The 21,596-nt window shown below is 23.5% G+C and overlaps 4 protein-coding genes and 1 pseudogene across 10 annotated transcripts in view; 2 read left to right on the top strand and 3 right to left on the bottom strand.

Annotated features, from left to right (window-relative positions):
* Positions 1–378: 378 nt before the first annotated feature.
* LOC108003868 (protein zyg-11 homolog B) lies at positions 379–5,082 on the top strand. 2 transcript variants are annotated; one of them, XM_017066412.3, is made up of 9 exons: positions 379–511; positions 720–885; positions 964–1,158; positions 1,253–1,647; positions 1,736–1,881; positions 2,133–2,521; positions 2,688–3,057; positions 3,169–3,508; positions 3,647–5,082. In XM_017066412.3, exons 1-9 carry the CDS (start codon positions 379–381, stop codon positions 3,790–3,792), a joined length of 2,280 nt encoding a protein of 759 aa, XP_016921901.1. In that variant the 3' UTR covers positions 3,793–5,082. The 2 variants fall into 2 exon arrangements, with proteins under 2 accessions (XP_016921901.1, XP_016921898.1); XM_017066409.3 differs by having other exon boundaries at positions 720–891.
* Positions 5,083–7,923: 2,841 nt separating this feature from the next.
* Positions 7,924–10,003, bottom strand: LOC107999247 (polyadenylate-binding protein 2-B). Of its 2 annotated transcripts, none has more exons than XM_017058948.3 (7): positions 9,846–10,003; positions 9,068–9,204; positions 8,844–8,958; positions 8,670–8,737; positions 8,339–8,580; positions 8,079–8,171; positions 7,924–7,994 (listed from the first exon to the last, which is right to left on the bottom strand). In XM_017058948.3, exons 2-7 carry the CDS (start codon positions 9,200–9,202, stop codon positions 7,961–7,963), a joined length of 687 nt encoding a protein of 228 aa, XP_016914437.1. In that variant the 5' UTR covers positions 9,203–9,204; positions 9,846–10,003; the 3' UTR covers positions 7,924–7,960. The 2 variants fall into 2 exon arrangements, with proteins under 2 accessions (XP_016914437.1, XP_028523296.1); XM_028667495.2 differs by having other exon boundaries at positions 9,838–9,996.
* Positions 10,004–10,114: 111 nt separating this feature from the next.
* On the top strand, positions 10,115–11,314 carry LOC107999263 (magnesium-dependent phosphatase 1-like). The gene is made up of 4 exons (XM_017058968.3): positions 10,115–10,483; positions 10,585–10,639; positions 10,721–10,942; positions 11,058–11,314. The coding sequence occupies exons 1-4, from the start codon at positions 10,438–10,440 to the stop codon at positions 11,212–11,214; spliced, it is 480 nt and encodes a 159-aa protein (XP_016914457.1). The 5' UTR covers positions 10,115–10,437; the 3' UTR covers positions 11,215–11,314.
* LOC107999221 (DNA primase large subunit-like) lies at positions 11,309–20,795 on the bottom strand (annotated as a pseudogene).
* LOC107999222 (discoidin domain-containing receptor 2) overlaps positions 14,804–21,596 on the bottom strand; it is a 133,201-nt gene continuing 126,408 nt past the window's right edge. For 4 of the 5 annotated variants that reach the window (XM_062077209.1, XM_062077208.1, XM_062077207.1 and 1 more), the window contains one exon: positions 14,804–21,533. In XM_062077209.1, coding sequence (XP_061933193.1) covers positions 21,183–21,533 — 351 coding nt within the window. In that variant the 3' untranslated portion in view covers positions 14,804–21,182. The remainder of the gene's footprint in view (positions 21,534–21,596) is intronic. The other variant, XR_009830573.1, reaches the window with a different exon arrangement.

Raw genomic sequence — 21,596 nt, 5'->3', positions numbered from 1 at the left:
GGATGATATATGTATTAATTTTCATACAAATTGGTGTATTTTATATAATATATGTTTAATATTAAAAATTTTAAATTCTGAAAATAGTATATCAAATACATACACACCCGTGCGCGCATACATATGTACACACATACACACACGCGCGCGCGCGCACGAACATACATAACACATACCATGCATATATATATATATATATGTGTGTGTATATATACATATATGTGTATATATGTATACATGAATGTGTATATGTGTTATAACAGATTTTTTGAAATAAATATGAAAGAATGAAATGTTAGACCATTTGAAGTAATCAGTTCTTTAAGAAGCTACAGAGAAAATAAAGAAAGAATATTTGTGTGTAAATAAGAATATAAAATGTTTGAGTCTCCGAAAAGTCTCCTTGAGGTTTGCATTGATTTTATTTGTAATAATGTTTTGGATTTATGTGATGTACATCTTGGTGATACAGAAGAACATTCCCCTAATTCATTGGATACAACTACTTGCAGTAAGTTTTAAAAATCAAAAGAATTTTTTTAATTAAATCTATTTATATTTTATAATTATGTATCTTATTTATGTTTTATATTATTATTAAAGAAATTTTATAAAAATTAATAGAACTCATTTTTTAGTATAATTTTTTATGAAGTCTGAAATCAATTTTTTTTTATTGAATAATAATAATATAAATATATTTTTGGATGCAATAATAGGTAAAGCATCTAATGATGGATCATCGAGTTCAGCAACAAGACTTAGTTTTAGACATCCAGATGCTTTTTTACCAGCTGAAGTATCAGAACAATTATTGGCTAATCTTTGTGAGAAAAAAACATTATCTGATTTGACAATTACACTTTTTAATTCAAAATCTACCAGGTTAAGGTATTTATATTTCATTTTTTAAATATGCAAATTTATATATAGAAAATATTAATTTCTTATTGTCATTTATAGGCATGTACGATTAAAAGATGCATCTGCATTATCAACAAAAGGTTTAAAAGTTTTAAAACAACATAAAGTGGTAGATTTAATGGTAAATGGTTTAAAAATAACTGTTAATGATCTGATAAGTTGTTTAGGTGATTGGAGTGTACAAAATCTTAGATCATTGAGTGTAGCAAAAGGAAGTTTTATAGATTGTTCACGGTATTCAATATAATTATTTTTAAAAATAATTAAATATAATTAAAAATATTCTATCTATGTATAATATTTAAATTATATGTATATTTTATAATAGGTATTGTGTGGTAGTAACATTAAGTAAATTGAGGTCATTACATACATTAAATGTATCAGGTACAGAATTTAATAAACATGGATTGGAAATAGTAGTTGAGGACCTTCCTCTTTTAGAAAGCTTAGATATTTCATGTACAAAAGTTGATGATATAACACCATTAAAAAAGTGTAAAAGTCGTTTAAAAACACTTAATATGTATAATTTAAAGATAAATGAAAGTGCAGATTTAATCTCAGTATTATTGGAGTTAAATGAATTAAGAAATTTAGATATTTCAGATGAAAAAGATATGCATGCTCTTAATTGTGTGTTGGGGCCTGAAAAGCCAAAAATAACAGATTTTTTAAAAGCTGTACATTGTATGCCATATCTAACTAGTTTAGATTTATCTGGTAACTATATAATGATATAATACATATTGTTTTTATTTTTGTAATATATAAAATGATTTAATATTTTCTATTTTATCAATCAACATAGGTAAGGGTGATATAGATCCAAAAGATTTAAAAGAATTTATAAAAGCTCACACACATTTAAGGTTTTTGGGACTTGTAAGTACAGATGCTTGTTACGATGACAGTTTAACAAATCCAACAGATGAATACTATAGGCCTGGACTTGTTGTAAGTATTAAAAAATAATACTTACTTGTAAGAATAGAATAAGAATAGAATAAGATAAATAATATAATAAATAGAAGAAAAAATAATTATGTGAATATATTTATAGCAGTAATAAACTATTTAAAAAAATTTTATTTAAATATTTCTATTTATATTTTATCAAATTATAATTATATAATAAAAAAAATATTCAAATATTTTATATCTAATATTTCTATATTTTTATATCTAATATCAAATATTTATTTTAGGTTACTGGTACAGCAACAGAATCTCAAATTTTAGAAGGTCTCAAAAGATATACATGTAGACCACTTTATCTTGAAAAATGTTTATTTAATTTATTTCGCTTGACACATAATTTTCTTGAATCTCGGATTGATGTTATAAAGTTAGTATTACCTGCAATGAAAGAACATCCACAAGAAGTACGTATACAAGTGCCATGTACTGCATGTCTTTATAATCTCACTAAAGGTGAATTTTCCATCATGATTCACCCATCAATTCTTAAACAAGTTGTTGAATTAACAATGATAGCAATGGAATCTTATCCAACCAACTATCGACTTCAGATGAATACATTATTAATTTTATGTAGTGATAGAATACTACAGGAAATAACTTTTGATAAATATAGGTAATTGAACTTTATAAAATTATATGTTTTATTTTATAAATATAATGTAAATATAGTAAATATTTTTATTTTTTATTATAATTTGTTTAAATTTATTTATTTATCATATATAAATTTAAAAAATATCAATTAAATTTATAATAGTTTAATTATTTTCTATTTGTAGATGTGCAAGATTAGTATTAAATTCTTTGTTAACATTTAATGAACCATCAATGAATCGTATGTCTGTTGCTATTTGCTCTATATTAGCAGCAAAAATATCAACAGTAGAAACATCAATGCTTGGTGCTCAACCTCAGTATATGTCTAAATTATTAGCAATGGTTAGAACTAAAGTTGAATCAAAATCAGTCGACATAACAATGAAATTTACATTAAGTGCTCTATGGAATTTAACCGATGAAAGTGCTACTACGTGTGAAGTCTTTTTAGATGAAGGTGGAATGGAATTATTTCTTGAAGTATTAGAAAGTTTTCAAGGACAATTTAGTGTTGAAACTAAAGTACTTGGCTCATTAAATAATATAGCAGAGGTTTGTAATAATTAATTTATTTTAAATTATTATATAAATAATAATTATTTAAATGTAATTTAATCATAAAAAATATAGATTAATATAATTATATTTTGTAATGTCTTATAGGTAGTTCATTTAAGACCAAGACTTATGCAGCCTAGATTCATCTCTATGCTTTCTACATTGCTGACATCTGTACATATTGATGTATCTTATTTCGCAGCAGGTATTGCTGCACATTTGCTTAGTGATGGTCCACGTGCATGGGCTGCAATATCTTCATTACCAAGTAGAGAAGAATTATTAGAACAATTAGCTCATACTATAACACATTGGCAAACTCCTCAAGGAGAAATGGTTGCATATAGAAGTTTTCATCCATTTTTTTCACTTTTGCTTTGTCGAAATGCTTATCCTGTTCAACTTTGGGCAGTTTGGGCAATACATCATGTATGCACAAAAAATCGTAAGTAATAATATAAAATAAAATATTTCATATATGAAATTTTTTAAATAAATATATTAAATAATTTAATATAAAGTATGTATATTTAATTATATTCATATTATGTTATATTATATTTATATCATTAAAATTTTGTAGCAAAACGTTATTGCAGTATGCTAATCAGAGAAGGTGGAGTAGAAATATTAAAATATTTAGAAAATATGCATACAGAACATACAACAAGACCAAAGTTACAAAGTTTATGTCGATCGATTTTGGAAACACTTGAATTACATTCTTAATGATTACTATTGCCTTCCAAAACAAAATTTACACTCTATGAAGTTGGTATACTAGTCAATGTTTATCTCAATGCAATCTTATATCCTGTTCTTTAGACCAAATAATTAAAACTATTATATGAACATGGATATTTATCGAAAAAGGACTGAAATGAATAAAGTCCAAAATATTGCTATTAAATTCTGTAGATTTAAATTGAAGACCTGAATTATAAAGAATAGCTATGCATTATAAAATATAGATTTCAAAAATATGCTGAATATAATAAAAATATAACTTATTCTATATCTAAAAACCAAAACAACTTAAGTTATTTAAACAAAAAAATCTATAATTTTGAAGATTTGAAATTATTTATATTTATATAGTGAATCTTTGTTACTTAATATCTTTTTTTTAGTTATTTTGATAAAGTAAAAAAATAGCAGTAAAATAATACACATGCATACATATTTGAAATTTGAAAAAAATAGACTCTTAATGATTATAAATTTAAATTATAATAAAAAAAATCAATATTTAAAAATTGCATTGAACTGAAAAGAAATAAAAAAAATAAATTTTTGATATTTTAATATCATAATGTTTTTAAATTATATTGATTAAATTATTATATCCATAAAAAATAATTAATTTAAAAAAAAATTAACTAATTTACTTATCTGTTATAAATTGTATAAATAAAGATATAATTAATATTAAAAATTTCAATCTAATAAATTGACTAAAAGATTGTTGCAAAATTGATATAATTGATAAATTTAAATATTTAAAATTTATTTTGATTTTTATTATATATATTTCTTTTTAAATATTAATATAAGTAAGTATTTCTTGTGGCCGTTAAAAATATTAATACATTAAAAGTAACGAAAAGAAAACGGCAATTAGATTAGAATTTTAAAATATAATATGCTTTAAAAATATAATTTGTTTACATTGTTATGTAGTTATTAAAAAATACAATAGCAAATATTTTGTTATTTTGTTATGCTGTATTTTTAGCATCTTAAATTCAGGTCTTCAATGTTTTCTGTTACATTTTATTCACAATCTTTCTATTAATTGAAAACTCTTTAGAGATTAATCATGCATTTATATGCCTTCAGAGATATAAAGAAATATAAATTTCTAATAAAACATATATAATAATATTCTGGTTATATCTGTTATTAAAATATTAATTTGTATGAACAAAATTTATTCATCTGATAATATTAATTGAAATATAAAAATATCGATCTAAATGATACTGAATGTTAATAAATGCAAATCGCTAATTTTTTGAAGTTAATTTTTTATTTAACCTATTCTTTATAAAATGATATTACACATAAATATGTATATTTATGTTTAATATTATTAATGTTATTATGATTAATACATAAATTATATTTTATATATATATATATATATATATATATATATATATATACACATACATATATACATATATGTATATATTATTATATTTAATAAATAAATTAAATTTTCGATATATGATTTTTAAGCCAAGAAAATCTTTATTGACCACTCAATCATGTTACATTTATATATTACACTTATATAATTATTTTTTCTTTTTTTCTTTCTTTCTTTCTTTTTTTTTAATGGAACGTAAAAATTGTTCATGAAATTTGTATGATTATCACTCAATTGATGCTGATGCTGCACTGCACCTGCAAAATACTTAGCGACATGGAAGTAACATTACGAAATGTGGTTCGATTATTAATATGTGGAAACTTGGCTCTCCTCCTAACATCATAGCACAGTGGATTAATAGTTCAAAAACATTTTACACGCATCTTACAAATTAGTAGCAATATGTTTGAGATAAAATTGAGGATGTATAGTTAGTAATAAATAAATGAAAGTTGCATATATTATCAAATATCAATGTGTTATTCTTTTACAGAAGTTAAAAATTTTTAATTTTCGCAACTTTCACTTACTGTGTGCATACAAAAGTTACTATAAATTATAGTAATATGGTATTACTCTAGATATTTACATTGCAGTTCAATTCTTTTTAATTGATCTCTTAAGTTTCTATATAGCTGAAAAATATGAAATCATTAAAGAATTATTATATAGAATTATATTAAAGAGTTATTACAAATATATTAATAGTATAATGTAATAACAATAATGATGTTATAAATTTCAGTTTTAATTATAATTATGTCAGCCTTTATTTTTCACCAAAAATATTTCTAAAATTATTATTGCTAGATTATAATTTATTAAAATCATTTCCTAAATTACTAATGTATTTCTTTCAATGTTAGGAATTCTACAAAAATTCTTTTTGTTTATAATTTCATATTTTATTTTATATTAATATATTTAATATTATCATTTTTATTTACAGTCATATTTATGTTTATATAATTTAAGATCAATGACTTTTTTTATATATCATATTGTTTTAAATAGATAAAATTTAATTTTAAATGCACAATATTGAATTGAATAAAAATTTTAACAAATTTTAACAATAACGAAAATATATAAATTTTGTTATAAATGCTAATATGTTGATCATAAAAAATAAAAATTATATTTTAGGAAATAGTTTACTGTAATTATTAAAAAATATATAAATGAATTAATATGTAAATGAAATTGTGAATTGAAAAAGTAATGACAAAAAGAAAACTAATAAGTTTTGAATAATAATTATTACTTAATAATTATTTAATCTTACAATAAATATGCAAAGGAATAACATTTTTTATTTAAAATAACTTAAAATACAAATTTAAATTTTTTCAAAAAGTATAAGTAATTATATTTCTATGCTAAAATAATATATAAATTTGCATGTGTAAATATATATATATACACATGCACACATTTAGTGCATTCTTTATATTTTGATATATTAAACATTCCAATGTTTTATATATTTTTATATTTTAAACAAATTGAAAATCTTTGGACATTAATAAAGGCTGATATTATAAAATTGATTGATTATTATTGCAAATTATATAAAAAAATATAATTGAACTGCAATTGCAAATTATCGCTGATCTACATTTGTAATTTTTATATGAAGATTTATTAAATCAAATATGATTAATTGTGCCCATCTTTGTCCAATCTTTTTTTTTTTCTTTTGACATGAGGTTTTTTCTTTCTCTTTTTTTTCCCATCGTATCAGTTTTTTTTTCTGTGGACATATCATAAGAATTTACTTAAACACCTTAGCTGCATGATAGTGAAATGCGTGTTCATAGAAATATGTAAGTTTTGTGTAACCTATAATTAAGATATGCACAAAAACTTACAATATTCAGTGTTACAGTTCACATGGCCATACTTTATAATATAAATGCGAATTGAAGGAATCGTTCATTTATTTAAAAATATTATAAAATAAATATATTACACAAAATATGCTAGAGCAGTTAGAGAAGCATTGTATAATTATAATTGCAAATTAAAGTATTGAAATACAATTGAAATATAAAATTATATTTATACTAAACATATTGTTAATACAAGTGCCTTCTTTTTTAAAAATATTTAAAATATGGCCAAATATTAAGAATGAAAACAAATGTATAGCATTTCCTAAGAAGTATAGCATAAAATATAGCATTTCCTAAGAAAGCTAATGTATCTAGATATAAATTTTGTAAAAAATTGATGGATACTCTTTTTAATATTTTTAATTTTAGATTGTTAACATCATAAATTTATAAGATGGATTATATAGATACATCAGAATATTAAAAAAAAAAAATCTAATATATACATAAAATAATTGTCACTGAAAAAATACATTGATTCAGGAATGGCTAGTGAATATTATAGTGGTTTATTTATTCTATCATTTATCTTAGTATTTATAATTCTGCAATGTAATATTATTCTAAATATTTATTATTTCACCAGCTTTTCCTATAAATGCATTGTTTTATAATATATATTTTGATTGTTCAAACATAAAGATGTTCAATTTTATAGTATAGTATAGTAAATATAAAATGTAGTAGAAATATTTTTGTTTAACATACATAATTAATTATATATATAAAAATTTAATATGTTTGATAATATTCGATATTTTATGTTTGAATAATCAAAAAAAATCATAAATTACAAATATAAAAACTTACCTCAATTGTAAAATTCCAATACAATATATTAAAACGGTCAATACGGCATATAATATCCTCGTCTGTAACTCCTATGCAAAAAATATATTATTGAAAAAAATATTTGAAATTATTGAAAATATAAATAAATATTAGTTATTAATTTTACAACATACCTAGGTCGCCTTATAGGTCTATATCCAAAATATGCACTACCACGTATGATTCCTCTAGCTATACCTCGGTAGCCTCGCGTTCCTCGTGGTCCCCTAAAAATTGTTTGAATACCTTAAATGTAAATGTAAAGTAAAAAAAAAAAAATATATACATAAATATAAATATACATATATATATGTATATATATATATATATATATATACATTTTAAAAAATAATATATATTATATATATAAATATATATTAATATATTTAAGCACCTATTTGTCACTGATAATCCAGGTCTATTTGTTCTTTTAGGCATTACTTTAATTTGACGTCCTCTAAACATAGATTCATCCATAGCCATAGCTGTTTGTACAGAATCACGTTCCGCAAATTCTATATAAGCAAAACCTTTAGGATGTCCATCAAATTTATTGCACAATATTGTTACTCTATTAACACTGCCACAGCCATGAAAATGTTGTTCTAATTCTTCTGCTGTAGCACCATAATCAACCTTTTTACATAACAAGTGAATATTAGTTTATAATACTCCTTAATAAAATAAAATATATATAAATATATACAAAATATAATCTTACTTACATTACCAACATAAATGGATCTATTATCAACTTCCATTTTGTCTTCAAGTGACATATTTAATGGACTTGCTAAAAATTTAAGAAAATATACAATAATTTTTCTTATAAAAAAAAAATTATGTGAATATTTGTAAAACTTTTAGTTATATATTGAAATTAATAATCTACAACTTACTTATTCCAGGTGGACTACCCATATTCATTTGTTTGTCCACTTCAGATTGTAATTGTTTTAATTTTTCTGCTTCTTCTTCCATTTCTCTAACACGTGCTTTAATAGCTTCTAATTCCTATAACATAATAAAAAAATTTTACATAAAAAAAAATATAAATTATATTTCAATCAAGAAAACATTCAAGAAACTAAATAACAATAAATATTTATTTATAACAAAATACCGGATCATCGATATTTGCTTCATTTAATTCACGTTTTACACCATCACATTGCATAATGGCATCTCCATCTTGACCATTTTCAAGTCCATCTAGACCATCAATGTGATCAGTAGCTAAAAGATCCGATTCAGACATTTCTGTAATAAATGTATAAATATTATCAATATATGAAACATATAAGATATATATATTTAAAATATACATATAAAATATACATATAAAATAATTAATATAATATAATATCCAAAACATAATGAAGGGTAAAGTATATATTTTCTTAATTTAAATTAAAATTAATCAAATAAAATTATAAAAATTATAGTCATCATTGAAAAAAAACAATAAATAAAATATTCTATCACGCAAAATAATATATGTAAATTAATCAAAAAACAATTATAAATTAAAAGCATAAATTATTACATTCATAATAGCTAAAGATTATTTAATCTAATAATAATATACTATTTAAATTATTTTTAATGTTATAGATACAATATGAATATAATATAATAATATTATTAATTTTTTCTTTTTTCTCTCTCTATTTAAATTATTATAATTATAATATTTGCATTTACGTATTTATGTATGTAATTATGTATTTTTTAATATTGATATACATATGTAAATAAATAAAATAATTTAAAAAATAATATAAAATTATTAGCAGTAATATACAATGTAATAAATTATATGTTTGTAATTTTTAGGACATACAAATATTTTTAGTATTAATTACTGTTAATTATATAAAAAATATAACGTACGTGTATACCTTCGGACGTTTTTATTATCTAAAATAATAATTTTATGATAAATTTAATAATTATATATCTTTAATCAACACTCCACAATTCTACAAACTCGATAAACGAGATTGACGCTACTACTGAACAAGACGAACAAAAATTTGAGGTTTACATAAATTAGAAAATCGCCTTAATATGTATTCCATTTTTGATTGGCTATAACGAAATTCAGAAATTTAATATTATTGGTCATTTAAAAAAACAATAGATTTTCGCGTACATGAAAATTTAATTATTATATAAAATTTTTTCCGAAAATATTAAAATTTTGAAAAAAGCAATAAAGTATTATATTATGTATAAAATAATTTCTATTAATCTTTTCATATGAGAAATAATTATTTACTAATATATTATTATCATAACATTTTTTTATTACGAGTACAAATATGATTAAATAGTACTAGATATGATATCATAGTAGATGTGATTATAATTTTTATACTTTAAAAAGAATTATATATTAGATATATATAATTTATAAAATTCTTATTATATTAATATTTAGTAATTTATTTAAAATTATAATATGATAATAATAAATTTTATGTATTAAAAATGTGTGAAAAAAATCATAAACCGAAAATAATTGTTTTTGATTTAGGTTAAAATTTTTGTTTTATTTTTAGTTAATTTCTTTAAAAAAAATTATTTATTTTTATTTTTTATTTATTAAAGAATAAATGTAATTTGATTATATTTCAGATTATACTTTATGGCCATTTTGGATTGATACTCATGTTAATCCTCCTTTTAAAAAGTAAGTTTTAAAGAAATAATTTTTAATATTATTTTATAGTTATTCAATAAAAATTTCTATCGACCTTTTTTTAAAATTAAGGGAAGGTAATGATATAATAGATTCTCATGGTCAAATTATAAAATACTATAAAGAAGTACCTGATGTTTTAAAATATTTATATGAAGAAGGATATGAACTTGGTATTGCATCTCGTACTTCAGAAATACAAGGTGCTAAACAATTATTAAATTTATTTAACTGGGATAATTATTTCAAATATAAAGAAATTTATCCAGGAAATAAAGTAACTCATTTCTCTAGGTAAATTTTAATAAAATTTTATTAAAAATTATTAATTCTTATTCTAGATAATTTTTATTTTCATTTTTTATAATAACAATATTTGATGAAAATTTTTATAATTTATTTTTTTTAGGATCCAAAAAATATCAGAAACTGAATATAAAGATATGATATTTTTTGATGATGAATATAGAAATATTAAGGATATAGAAAAACTTGGTGTTACTTGTATATATGTTAAAAATGGTATAAATTATACACTTGTAGAAAATAGTCTTAAAAGTTTTTGATATTTGTAATTTTTTAATTAAATCTATGTAGAAAATAAAATTTTATTTTTAACTTGTATTGCATTAGATTTAACGAAAATAAATATAAAAATACTTTTTATTTGATTCAGTTTATTAATATTTTATATATTTAAATTTGATTTATCATTTTGAAATAATATTGTAGAGGACTACTAATAATAATATTATTTTTATTTCTTTGATTTAATATTTTAAAGAATTCGGCACAAGCAATTTAAGGATTTTGAGAAGATATAGTTATCAAATAATCATATAATATTTTTGTTATATGATTATTTGATAATGAAAAACATAAAAAAAGATTTTTTAATATATTTATATCAAAATTTTTAAATGGACATCCTCCTTCATATATGGAACTTGATGCACTCATCTAATATGCAACATAAAAAAAAGATAAATTTGAAAATATAGAAATTTCATAATATAAAAAATATTACTTACACACATCATTTCACAAGTAGGTGATTTATAATTTTTTTTGGATCTTTCTAAACCATAAAAATGTTGAATACTGTATATAAATTTTTGTTAATTCATTTATGTGAACAAGTAGAAGAACAGATATGAGGTTTGGAATATTCTTCTTTCCAATAATTTATAGTATCTTCTAACTGCATTCCACCATCTTTTAAAAACAGACTATAATAAAAACGAGCATAATCACTAAATTTATGTGTTTTTTTTAATTTTATATGTATTGAAAATATTGCATACAAAGTGGGAAATTTTTTACTTCTTTATCTACATTTTCTTTAGTTATATATCTATATTTTATTGATATTTGACAATTTTTTTTAAACATTTTAGAATGAATTTTGTAATATAAATAATTAAATCTAGTATTTTGATTTATTATATATTGTGCTTTTGCTTTCATATATATTATTTGCTTGGTTATATAAGTGCAAAATAATTATTTTAATAATTTTTTCCATTTTTCCAGAACAATATATAGTAATATATTCGTCATTCAAGTCTAGTTTTCATTTTGTTATTAAATCTGGTATTATTTCAAATCATACTTGAAAAGAAAGTTAATATAATTTTTAAATAATTAAATTGTTAAAAATTAATTGATTTATTTATTTATCAATATTTAAATATAAATATATACTTTTAATTTTATAAAGATTACAGTTTTTTGTATGATTTTTTGATACAAGATGTTTAAAGTCAAATGGTTTTAAAAAAAAAAATACATATGTTGTTTAATGTTTTATTAATGAATTTTTTTTTGTCTGTGAATTCTTCCAATTGATATAAAATACTCTTAAATTTATGTAATTCTCTATCTAAAATATGATTTAATCTAGTTTGAAATAATAATATTTCTTTCGTAATCCAATAATTATATAGCTTTTCTGACACAAATGCCAATAATCTAAAATAATTATTTATACGATACAATAAAATCGATAAATCAAATTAAAAAATATTATAAATTGATATATTAAAAATATTCGATAATTATTATAGTCATTCGAATAAAACTTACCGTAATATAAAATGTCCGATTTTTTCATATGCTGAATTTTCTAATAAATATTCAAAATCACCTTTAAATTCATGACTTTTATTTTCGTATAATAATTGTAAATATTCTAACCTATTCAAAATGTACTTTTCTAAAATATGAAATGATATTTGTCTCGTAGGAACTTTAAAACATTTTGAATAAATAATATTTTCAAAAATTATTATTTTTTGAATATTATTAAAAATCTTATTAAAACTTTTTTTAACGATTAATAACATGTAACTTATCCGTATTAATAATAATTATCTTTATATAGTTTAGAATTTTAATATATTCAACTGTATAATACGAATTTTATATACATATATCATTTCTATAATACAATTTATAAAAATTGGTTATAGAAAGCTAAAAATTTCATAAAATTTTGATAATAAAAAAATAATTCTTTGGGTTACCTGTATTTTTATAAAGAGTTAAAAGATTAAAAATGAATATTGTATATAAATTAGAAGTTGCAGTTTGATATATAATAATAATATAATAATATATATTGTATATTTATTGTATAATGTATATTTACAATTTAAAAAATTTTTAATTGCTTGTTTTATGATTTATAATTTCCAAGATATAATTTCCAAAATTTTTAATATATATAATAAAGATATCATACGAATTTTGAAAACTTTTTTTTTAAATATTTATAAATTTTATTATATTTTAAAAAAATTTTGAATATTTTTATTTCTTTATAATTTTATTTTGATTGATTTGAATTGGAGTTTTGAATGAAAGTAGTATTTTTTTATGTAAATATCTTTTAATTAAATTGTAAGATATAGTTAATATTTATTAATTATGTTAATTCATATATATATACGGATATAATTATATACTATCTCCTAAAAAAATTTTGTACGAGATATAATGTATTTTTTATCTATATTTCGGAAAAAATCGATACTTATATCTTTATTTACATTAAAGATTAAAACATTGAAGTTTTGAAAAAAAAATGATAAAAATATTTTGTGTATAGTTTTACGGTAAGAATAAATAAAAATAAGAAGAACAAATAGTGACACAAAGATAAAAATAAAAATTGTGAAATTTTCAAAATGTCGCAAATGAAACTCAAATATGGAGACAAAAAAAAGAAATAATTGAAGAAGAATAAAAGTAGAATTAGCTATTAACGCTATCTTGAATGTTAAAGATATCTTTTTAAAGCCAAAATAATAAATATAAAATAAGAATTGAAAATCAATGCCATCTTCTGAATCCTTTTAGAAAGATGATTATTTAAAGAGATGACTAATATTCAAAAGATGGTGCTGATTTCTAAATTTTTAATTCTTATCTTATTTTTATTTTTGTTTCATTATTTCTTCTTTATTTGTGTTTCATTTGCGATATTTTGAAGATGCTGATCTCTGAAAAATTTTTACTGAATCTCTAACTTTTTAATTCCATTATTTATTTTTTTCATCATTATATTTATATTTTATTTATACTATTCTGAAGATTATTTCTGAATTTTCATTTTATTTTTATCTTTCTTCCTATTTATATTTCTTATCTATATTTATTTGCTTTGCAAAATTCATATCCAAAAGATAACTCTAATATTAAATTAATTTTATTATTTTTTGAAATAAAAAATATAAAAATATATATAAAAATTTAGAAATTATGACATATAAAAATGATATCTATATGTTATATAATATGTTATATATATATACATATACATATATATATATATATATATATATTATAATTATAGAAATGGATACTTTAGTAAAAATAAAACAATCAGACCCATTTTTTTCAGAGACAAATTCTTAATCTCAAACACTCTATTTATTTATTTACTTATTTATTTATTTTATAATTTGAGAAAATTCGACTAGAATTAATACATTGATATAAATTGTCTTTCAATTGTTTAATAATATTATTTTAATAATATTATATGGTAATATTAAAAAATTTTCAATAATATTAAAACAATCTAGAAATTTTTATTTATATATGTTTGCTTAATATAAGGAAGGAAAAATAAGAACTTCATTAAATCACAGATTTTCATTGAAATGTGTAATATTGTTTCGTTTGACTGTTCGATACAAATAGGTTTTATCGTTGTGCTTCTTGCGACTTTCTGCTACTTGAACTTACAACATATAATTCCTCCTTTAGACATACATATAGGATATACGAATAGAATTATCTTGCTCAAGCTTAGATTACTGTCAATAATGTTTAAGTGATAATTCGCAGATAGATAGAAATAAAAATAATAATCAATAATCAATAATCAATAATAATCAGTAATCAATAATAAAAAATAATCAAAAATCAATAATCAATAATCAATAATCAATTTTGATTTATAATATGCAATTATAGTAGAAAAAAAATCAAAAGAATATTATGTTAAATGTCAAAGCATTTATTTTTTTAAGGCGTAAACAGTTCAATTTTAATTCAGTTTCAATTTTTTCTTTCGTTTTTTAATTAAAATTTAGAAGAACATATTTTCCATATGTCCGTACTTTTTTTTGTAAAAGATTTATTTTAGTTTTTATAAAGTGTCATAAATGACTAGTTGAATTCTATACCATAATACTGTATAGGGTTTTCCAAAAACCAAAATATTTTCTTCTAAAATTCCTCGCCAATATTTTTCTCGCATATTAATATAAAATAATATATATTTTTGTAAATTCATTTAACATATTTAATAAATAATTTAATAATAATAGATTAAAATTTTATTATTTGATCAGTTATCATAAATAATTTTAAGAATATTTATTACATCGTTCGTATTATATTTATATAATTTGTTAAAAATTTATAAATAAATAAAACAATTATTTTCTTTTCTTTCTTTATATATATATATATATATATATATATATGATATAATGATAATTATATTCTTTCGTTCGGAATTTCAGAACAAATATGGAATGGAATACCCTATACACATATGTGGTTATCAAGTAACGTATATACTTTTATGATTTGTCCCTTAAATTGTCACCTGTATAATACAAATAATTCCTAGATCGTTGTACATTGGTATATTACCAGTTCTCCAGTGAAATTTAATTCCATTTTTTCGCTCGCTTTCTTATCGCTAAAATATATATATATATATATATAAATACCTATATAATTTCCTTTACATAGTCTACTTATATATATATATATATATACATATATATATATATATATATATATATATATATATATATATATATCAATTTTGTTTAAGCTTTATTAGCCATAGACAATCTGCTTGATATTTACAAAGATTAGATACAAAATTATAAACAGTTCTTAGTACAAAATAATTTTATGACTATAACGATTAAGGTTTAATAGTGTTAGAGCAGGCCTAGGCAACCTTTCACGGCCTATTAGATTTTCTTTCTCCTCCTTCTTTAATTAATTTTTTTTTCTTCAATTAATTAATAATAATAATTATTCGAATGATAGTTTTACTTTTGCCATTTCTAGATTATGATATTTACAAATTTTGTAATATTAGATTTAATTTTTTTTTTTACGAAAAATGTTCAATTATCAAGGACATCGATCAATATTAGTATCAGATTGTTTGAATGCTAATCGATGACAAACATTATCTATGGAGTATTCGTAACAATTTCTTCGTTTTTTCGACAAAAAATAAAACGAAATGGACTACTTTATCAAGATAAAACTACAAGAAATAGATTAAAGTTGATGGAAAGTTATTTTTTAGGCGCCATAATTTAAGTATGATTTGTACGATAATATAATTTTTTATATTTTTGTCTTTTTTTTTTTATTAATTGATCGTTCAAAATTATTGTCTCACGAAGAGAAAAACGCAAAACAAAAATAGAGAACTGAATGTTGATTGAAATGACATATGTTATAGTGAAAAAGCCAGAGATTGCCTGTGCCTGAATAGAAGTTATAATTAGGTGAGCTCTGCACAGTCTTCCGTGATTACCTCTACATTTCTCTCAATTCCACATCAGGTGTTGGGAATCTGATTGAAAAAACTATAGTTAATAATGTTATTTAATCATTGTGAAAATTACTAAAAAAAATTCCTTAAAATTACTTTAAAAAATCAAATAGAAAAAAAGTTCGTTTTACATGATGAAATTTGATAATTTATTTTTGTCAATGAAATTTTTTAGATTTATCGTAAAATAAAGAATTTATAATTATATATGTAAAATTGTAACTATATATAATAAAGTTGAACAATATTTAATAAATATTTGATAAACATAGATTTGAAAATTAACTTTAATTATCAATGTACTTTTGTTTCAGAACACTATAAATAATCTGTATTGATCAAATTTTTCAATCTTTTTTCTGCAAATAATGAATATATTCATAAAATATTTCTTTAATCCCTTCTTTAAATATTTTTTATAAAGAGAGAATTAGATTGATCGTTTTATACATATAGGGACTTACTTCATCAATGGAATCTATTTTAATGTCATACCTGATAAATTAAATATTGAAAGATTATTAAAGAATTTCCATTCGATCTATTTAATCTTGTCTTCTTATTGTTAGACTATTTTTATAGGTTCGATAATTTCGTATACGTGTATATCTATATTGATTTGATCTAATAAAAATGATCATTTTTCTCATAAACAAATTCCGGACTAAAATATTTTATATAGATATGTTTATAATCTTAATATAATTAATATAAATGTGTTATTCGAATACTAGGATGAGAAAAGTAATTACAATTATTATGGATACGAGATTAAATAGAATTTGTTTTTTTAATACTTAATTCATTATCAACAATGAAAAAGTATCTTGCAGAAATCTTTTGCTATTTCGTACCATGCAAAACGTACTTGAATAGACGAATTGAGAAAAATGAAAATAAATACTTTTGTCTAATATGTCTAATATAGAAGTCTAATATAGAATTCTTCGTAAACGATTACAGTGAAAAATTGGAACGAAACGGCAATTTCACTGTTCACGTGATTCTCTTCTCATTGTCAATGCTATTTGCAATAACATCAACATGGAAGATTGAACGATCCCGGGAAGCCTTGTGACTTAAACGTGATTGTCGATCGTACATTTATTCACACACACACAAAAAAAAAAAAAAAAAAGAAAAGAAAAGAAAAGAAAATAAAAGAAAAACAAAATTTGTTATATAAAAAAATTCGACCGATTCGACTGATTTTTATTCACCCCGTTAATTGGGATCGTCGAAATCAACGTAGAGCTCACAAATCAAAACAATGTTCATGAAACATTAGGTTTGTCGAAACAAGTGTTCTTTAAGCGTTCCATTTAATAATGATAAAGAATATCCACTGACTGAGAATATCTTTTCGAAATTGCTAAAATCAGATTTTAAAAATCAAAAAAGTTAAAATTCGTTACAAACTGTATTATTAAAATAACTTTCAATTAATTTTCATCTATTCGAATTATCTTTGCTTTTCATTTGCATTCGTTTTTTTTTAAACGTTTTTCTTCGTTTTTCTTTTTTTTTTTTTTTTCATTGAATTTTAATACACTAGAATGAAATTTACGTAATTTTTTATTCTACAAAAAAACTTATTGCTATTAATTTTAAATTCTTATCGACAAAGATATGTTCTCGGTCAGTCGATGAAATTGAGATAGAACGTAATGTAAGATAAATAAATTTCTTTACTACTGAGATTTCCGAACCGGTATAGGTACAGGTAGGTACGCAGAGATATACTAAATTATCACATGAGTAGACAAGTGAGTTACTCGTTAGCAGTAAGGGGCAACGATACAGCCAAAGGCAGCAATATGCTTATATCGATGAATCTAAACGCAACTATGATTCGTTTTTCTAATGTCACGCGTTAGTGACGGCAGTTTCCTTTCAATTTTTTCTTCTTTTTTTTTTCTTTCTTTTTTCCTTTTTTTTTTCTTTCTTTCATTTCTTTAACGCTAATGAAGTGACAACTATGAACTCGTGTGAATTTCTATTTTAACAAGGTGCCTGATCTCGGTATAAAATTCTATATCGTTAAATCATTCTACGTTATCAATAGAGAGAACAGTATCTTCTTTCCCCCCTCTCCCCCTTTTTAATATTTTATCTCTCTTCGTTCGAATCGGTCTTTCGTAAATTCGTAAATCACGCCGATTCACTCCGACTTGAATTTATATTTATCAATTATCTCGCGTTCTATCTTTACTCTTTTCCCATCCCCCCTCCCCCCCTTTCCCATTTATTCAACGACAGAGAAGCGAACTTTGTTACGTTTAAATTCAACGCACGTACGATTTATATACGAATGGCTATGTCTCTGATATATCTACTTCTTACGCGGCGTTACATTAAGATATATAAATAGTATTTTTAATGTTATAACGGTAACATCACCTACTTACTAAATATTGCGAATGCTATTAATAGTATTCATCTGATATAAATACATGGAACATAACGAATCGAATGATTAATTAGTTGAAAAATGTGGTGAGAGATAGCATCGCTGAACGAACATTTGACTTGGAAATCTTGCAAATTCGTCGTTTTTTTTTTTTTCTTTATTTCTTCTTCTCCTTTTTTCTTTTTTTCCCCTCGTTCGTTCGCGTTTCTTGCCCTCGTCCCAAAAATAGAAACGAAGGCTCGGATATGTTGATAATGTTCCAAACATCGCGCCAAAAAGATTCTGTTCCATCCCTGGAACAACCACTAATTTCCGTTGACCCACCAACGAAATCGTGTCCGCAGAAGAGGCAAAAAGGAACACGATTTTTAAAGACGATAAAGATAAGTTCGAATTGCTTGCTCGTCGCTGCTAATCTCGTTAACGCTTTATTAATGATAAATGTCTCTCTTACCTCTCGATGTGTACCTGTCTATATGTACAATATACTAGTTCTTTTCTTTGTCTTTGTATTGATCCCGCCTATCATATATTAAGTTACAATTATGATGTGTCATAGTCACGGTGCGAGCCACCATTTTATTAACAGAGAAATATGTATATCGTTTTCCATTCGCGAATTACACCTTATCGTCGAGCTCTCGCGCGAACGTTGAATTTATTCGATTTTTTTTTCTGTTCTCTTTGAAATAGGATATATATTGACAATTTAGCTTTGTAAATCTTATTCTAATTTCAGCGTGATTCGATGGTCAATAATTCGATCGCAAGAAAATGATACCTGTGACGAATCTTTCTCGTGTACAATTTGTATGCGATGAGAGCTCTATCGTGTAGTACGGAGTTACACGAGAAATTCGACAGACTTGCTTCAACAATCTGTCGAAGCGTTCGAATTCGTTCGAAGCGAAAAGCCTAACCGACTACGATAAATTTACGCACGATGAATTGAACCATCTATACGTTCACAAACACACGCATTCACACTTGTTCTCATATAATTTGTTTTCCCTTTTATTTTTTCTTCTTTTTTTCTTTTTCTGTTTCTTTTCTTTAATTTGCTCGATTAGCAACTCACGAAGTGAGTTTGATATTTAGTTACCGTATTGCCATACGTCGATGCAATGCTTTTTTCTTTCCTTCTTTTCTCTTCCACATCCCTTTCCATATTTCTTATTTTTCTTCTCTTATTGTTTCTCTTATAAAAGAAAGACATCATCGTCTCGGAAGGTAACTTTTAAAATCTTAAACGAGTATCCCTTATTTACCTCGAAGATAATAAACGTATCTTTAAATCCATGCAGGAATGTTCACAGCTGTATTATAATTACACGATATTGCTCCTAAATTTTCGACGATCATGTCGAGGATCCACGAGATCCAGCGCGCGAAATTGGCGCAAATTTCCCTTCGAACAAAGGTCACCTCCGCGCTCTCTTCGATTGTCGGATTCACAGTTTTACGTTTGTTTTCCTTACGTCTAAAACAACGCCCTCATTGAATATTTCTCCGCGATCGAGATCGTCGCGTCACGATCTCCCTCCCTCCCCCACTTACCTATTAAGCAAATTACGATATTTTCACGAATCTCGGATAGCTTCCTACCATATCGACATAGGCAGATTCACGTCCGCCATTCCTGAAAATCGTTTCATCAAGTTTATTTCACTTTCAGTTCCTAATTGAACAAATCGCTCGAAACGACATTATCTCGCGGGGGAGAAAAAAAAAAAAAAAACCGAAGCGAATCCGAAGAGTTCGTTGCCGGAAACCAATATTGGACCGTATCGTTGTATTCCCTTCTTCTTCGAATATGTTTACACCTTTTTCGATCGCTCGAAATCATTCCGAGGTTTCGAGGGAAATGGCTGTCGAAGAATTCAGAACTTGGTTCTCACGGTTATCCAATGCGGGTAAACGGCATCCTCGACCATCTCGTGGTCAAAGTATGAGCGACGTCTAGCCGGGCACACGTGGCAACCGCCGCAAACCGTGTGCTCCTCGACCTTGCCAAACGTTCAATATCAGGATGTGGGCGCGTAGCCGAGGTTCTTCCGCTGCAGGAACATCGAGATCTCCCGGAAGGTTGGCCTCTCGCTCTCCTCCCGCCGCCAACAGTCGAGCATCAAATCGTAAATATCCTTGGAGCACGCGGTCGGCTGCGGTAAATAGGTGAAAAGGTTATCGGTATTCTCCTTGCATCCGCTGCTCTCCGCGTCGGTGTCGGTGGCGCAATCGGCCCGATGCAATCGTCGCAGGCTCTGCACCACTTCCTCGTTCGACAAGTGCTCGTAAGGGACCCGTCTGCCAAGGTTCAGGATCTCCCATAGGGTCACGGCGAACGCCCACACGTCGCTCTTCGTCGTGTACTTGCCCTGCAAAGATCGTATCGATTATATCGGATCCTAGCTTCTAAACAGCTTCTTAGGGTTTGAGAG

The sequence above is a fragment of the Apis cerana genome, linkage group LG7 (genome assembly GCF_029169275.1).
Source record: "Apis cerana isolate GH-2021 linkage group LG7, AcerK_1.0, whole genome shotgun sequence".
NCBI lineage: Eukaryota > Metazoa > Arthropoda > Insecta > Hymenoptera > Apidae > Apis > Apis cerana.
The sequence above is the reverse complement of the archived record's forward strand: the minus strand, read 5'-3'. Positions and strand labels throughout refer to the sequence as shown.

Coding starts and splice junctions, on each gene's coding strand:
- LOC107999263 (XM_017058968.3), top strand. CDS start 10,438: ATGTGTGAAAAAAATCATAAACCGAAAATAATTGTTTTTGATTTAG. Junction 10,484..10,584: donor AATAATTGTTTTTGATTTAG/GTTAAAATTTTT, acceptor ATTATATTTCAG/ATTATACTTTATGGCCATTT. Junction 10,640..10,720: donor GTTAATCCTCCTTTTAAAAA/GTAAGTTTTAAA, acceptor TTTAAAATTAAG/GGAAGGTAATGATATAATAG.
- LOC107999247 (XM_017058948.3), bottom strand. CDS start 9,202: ATGTCTGAATCGGATCTTTTAGCTACTGATCACATTGATGGTCTAGAT. Junction 8,959..9,067: donor AAGCAAATATCGATGATCCG/GTATTTTGTTAT, acceptor ATTATGTTATAG/GAATTAGAAGCTATTAAAGC. Junction 8,172..8,338: donor GGATTATCAGTGACAAATAG/GTGCTTAAATAT, acceptor AACAATTTTTAG/GGGACCACGAGGAACGCGAG.
- LOC108003868 (XM_017066409.3), top strand. CDS start 379: ATGTTTGAGTCTCCGAAAAGTCTCCTTGAGGTTTGCATTGATTTTATT. Junction 512..719: donor ATTGGATACAACTACTTGCA/GTAAGTTTTAAA, acceptor ATGCAATAATAG/GTAAAGCATCTAATGATGGA. Junction 1,648..1,735: donor AACTAGTTTAGATTTATCTG/GTAACTATATAA, acceptor CAATCAACATAG/GTAAGGGTGATATAGATCCA.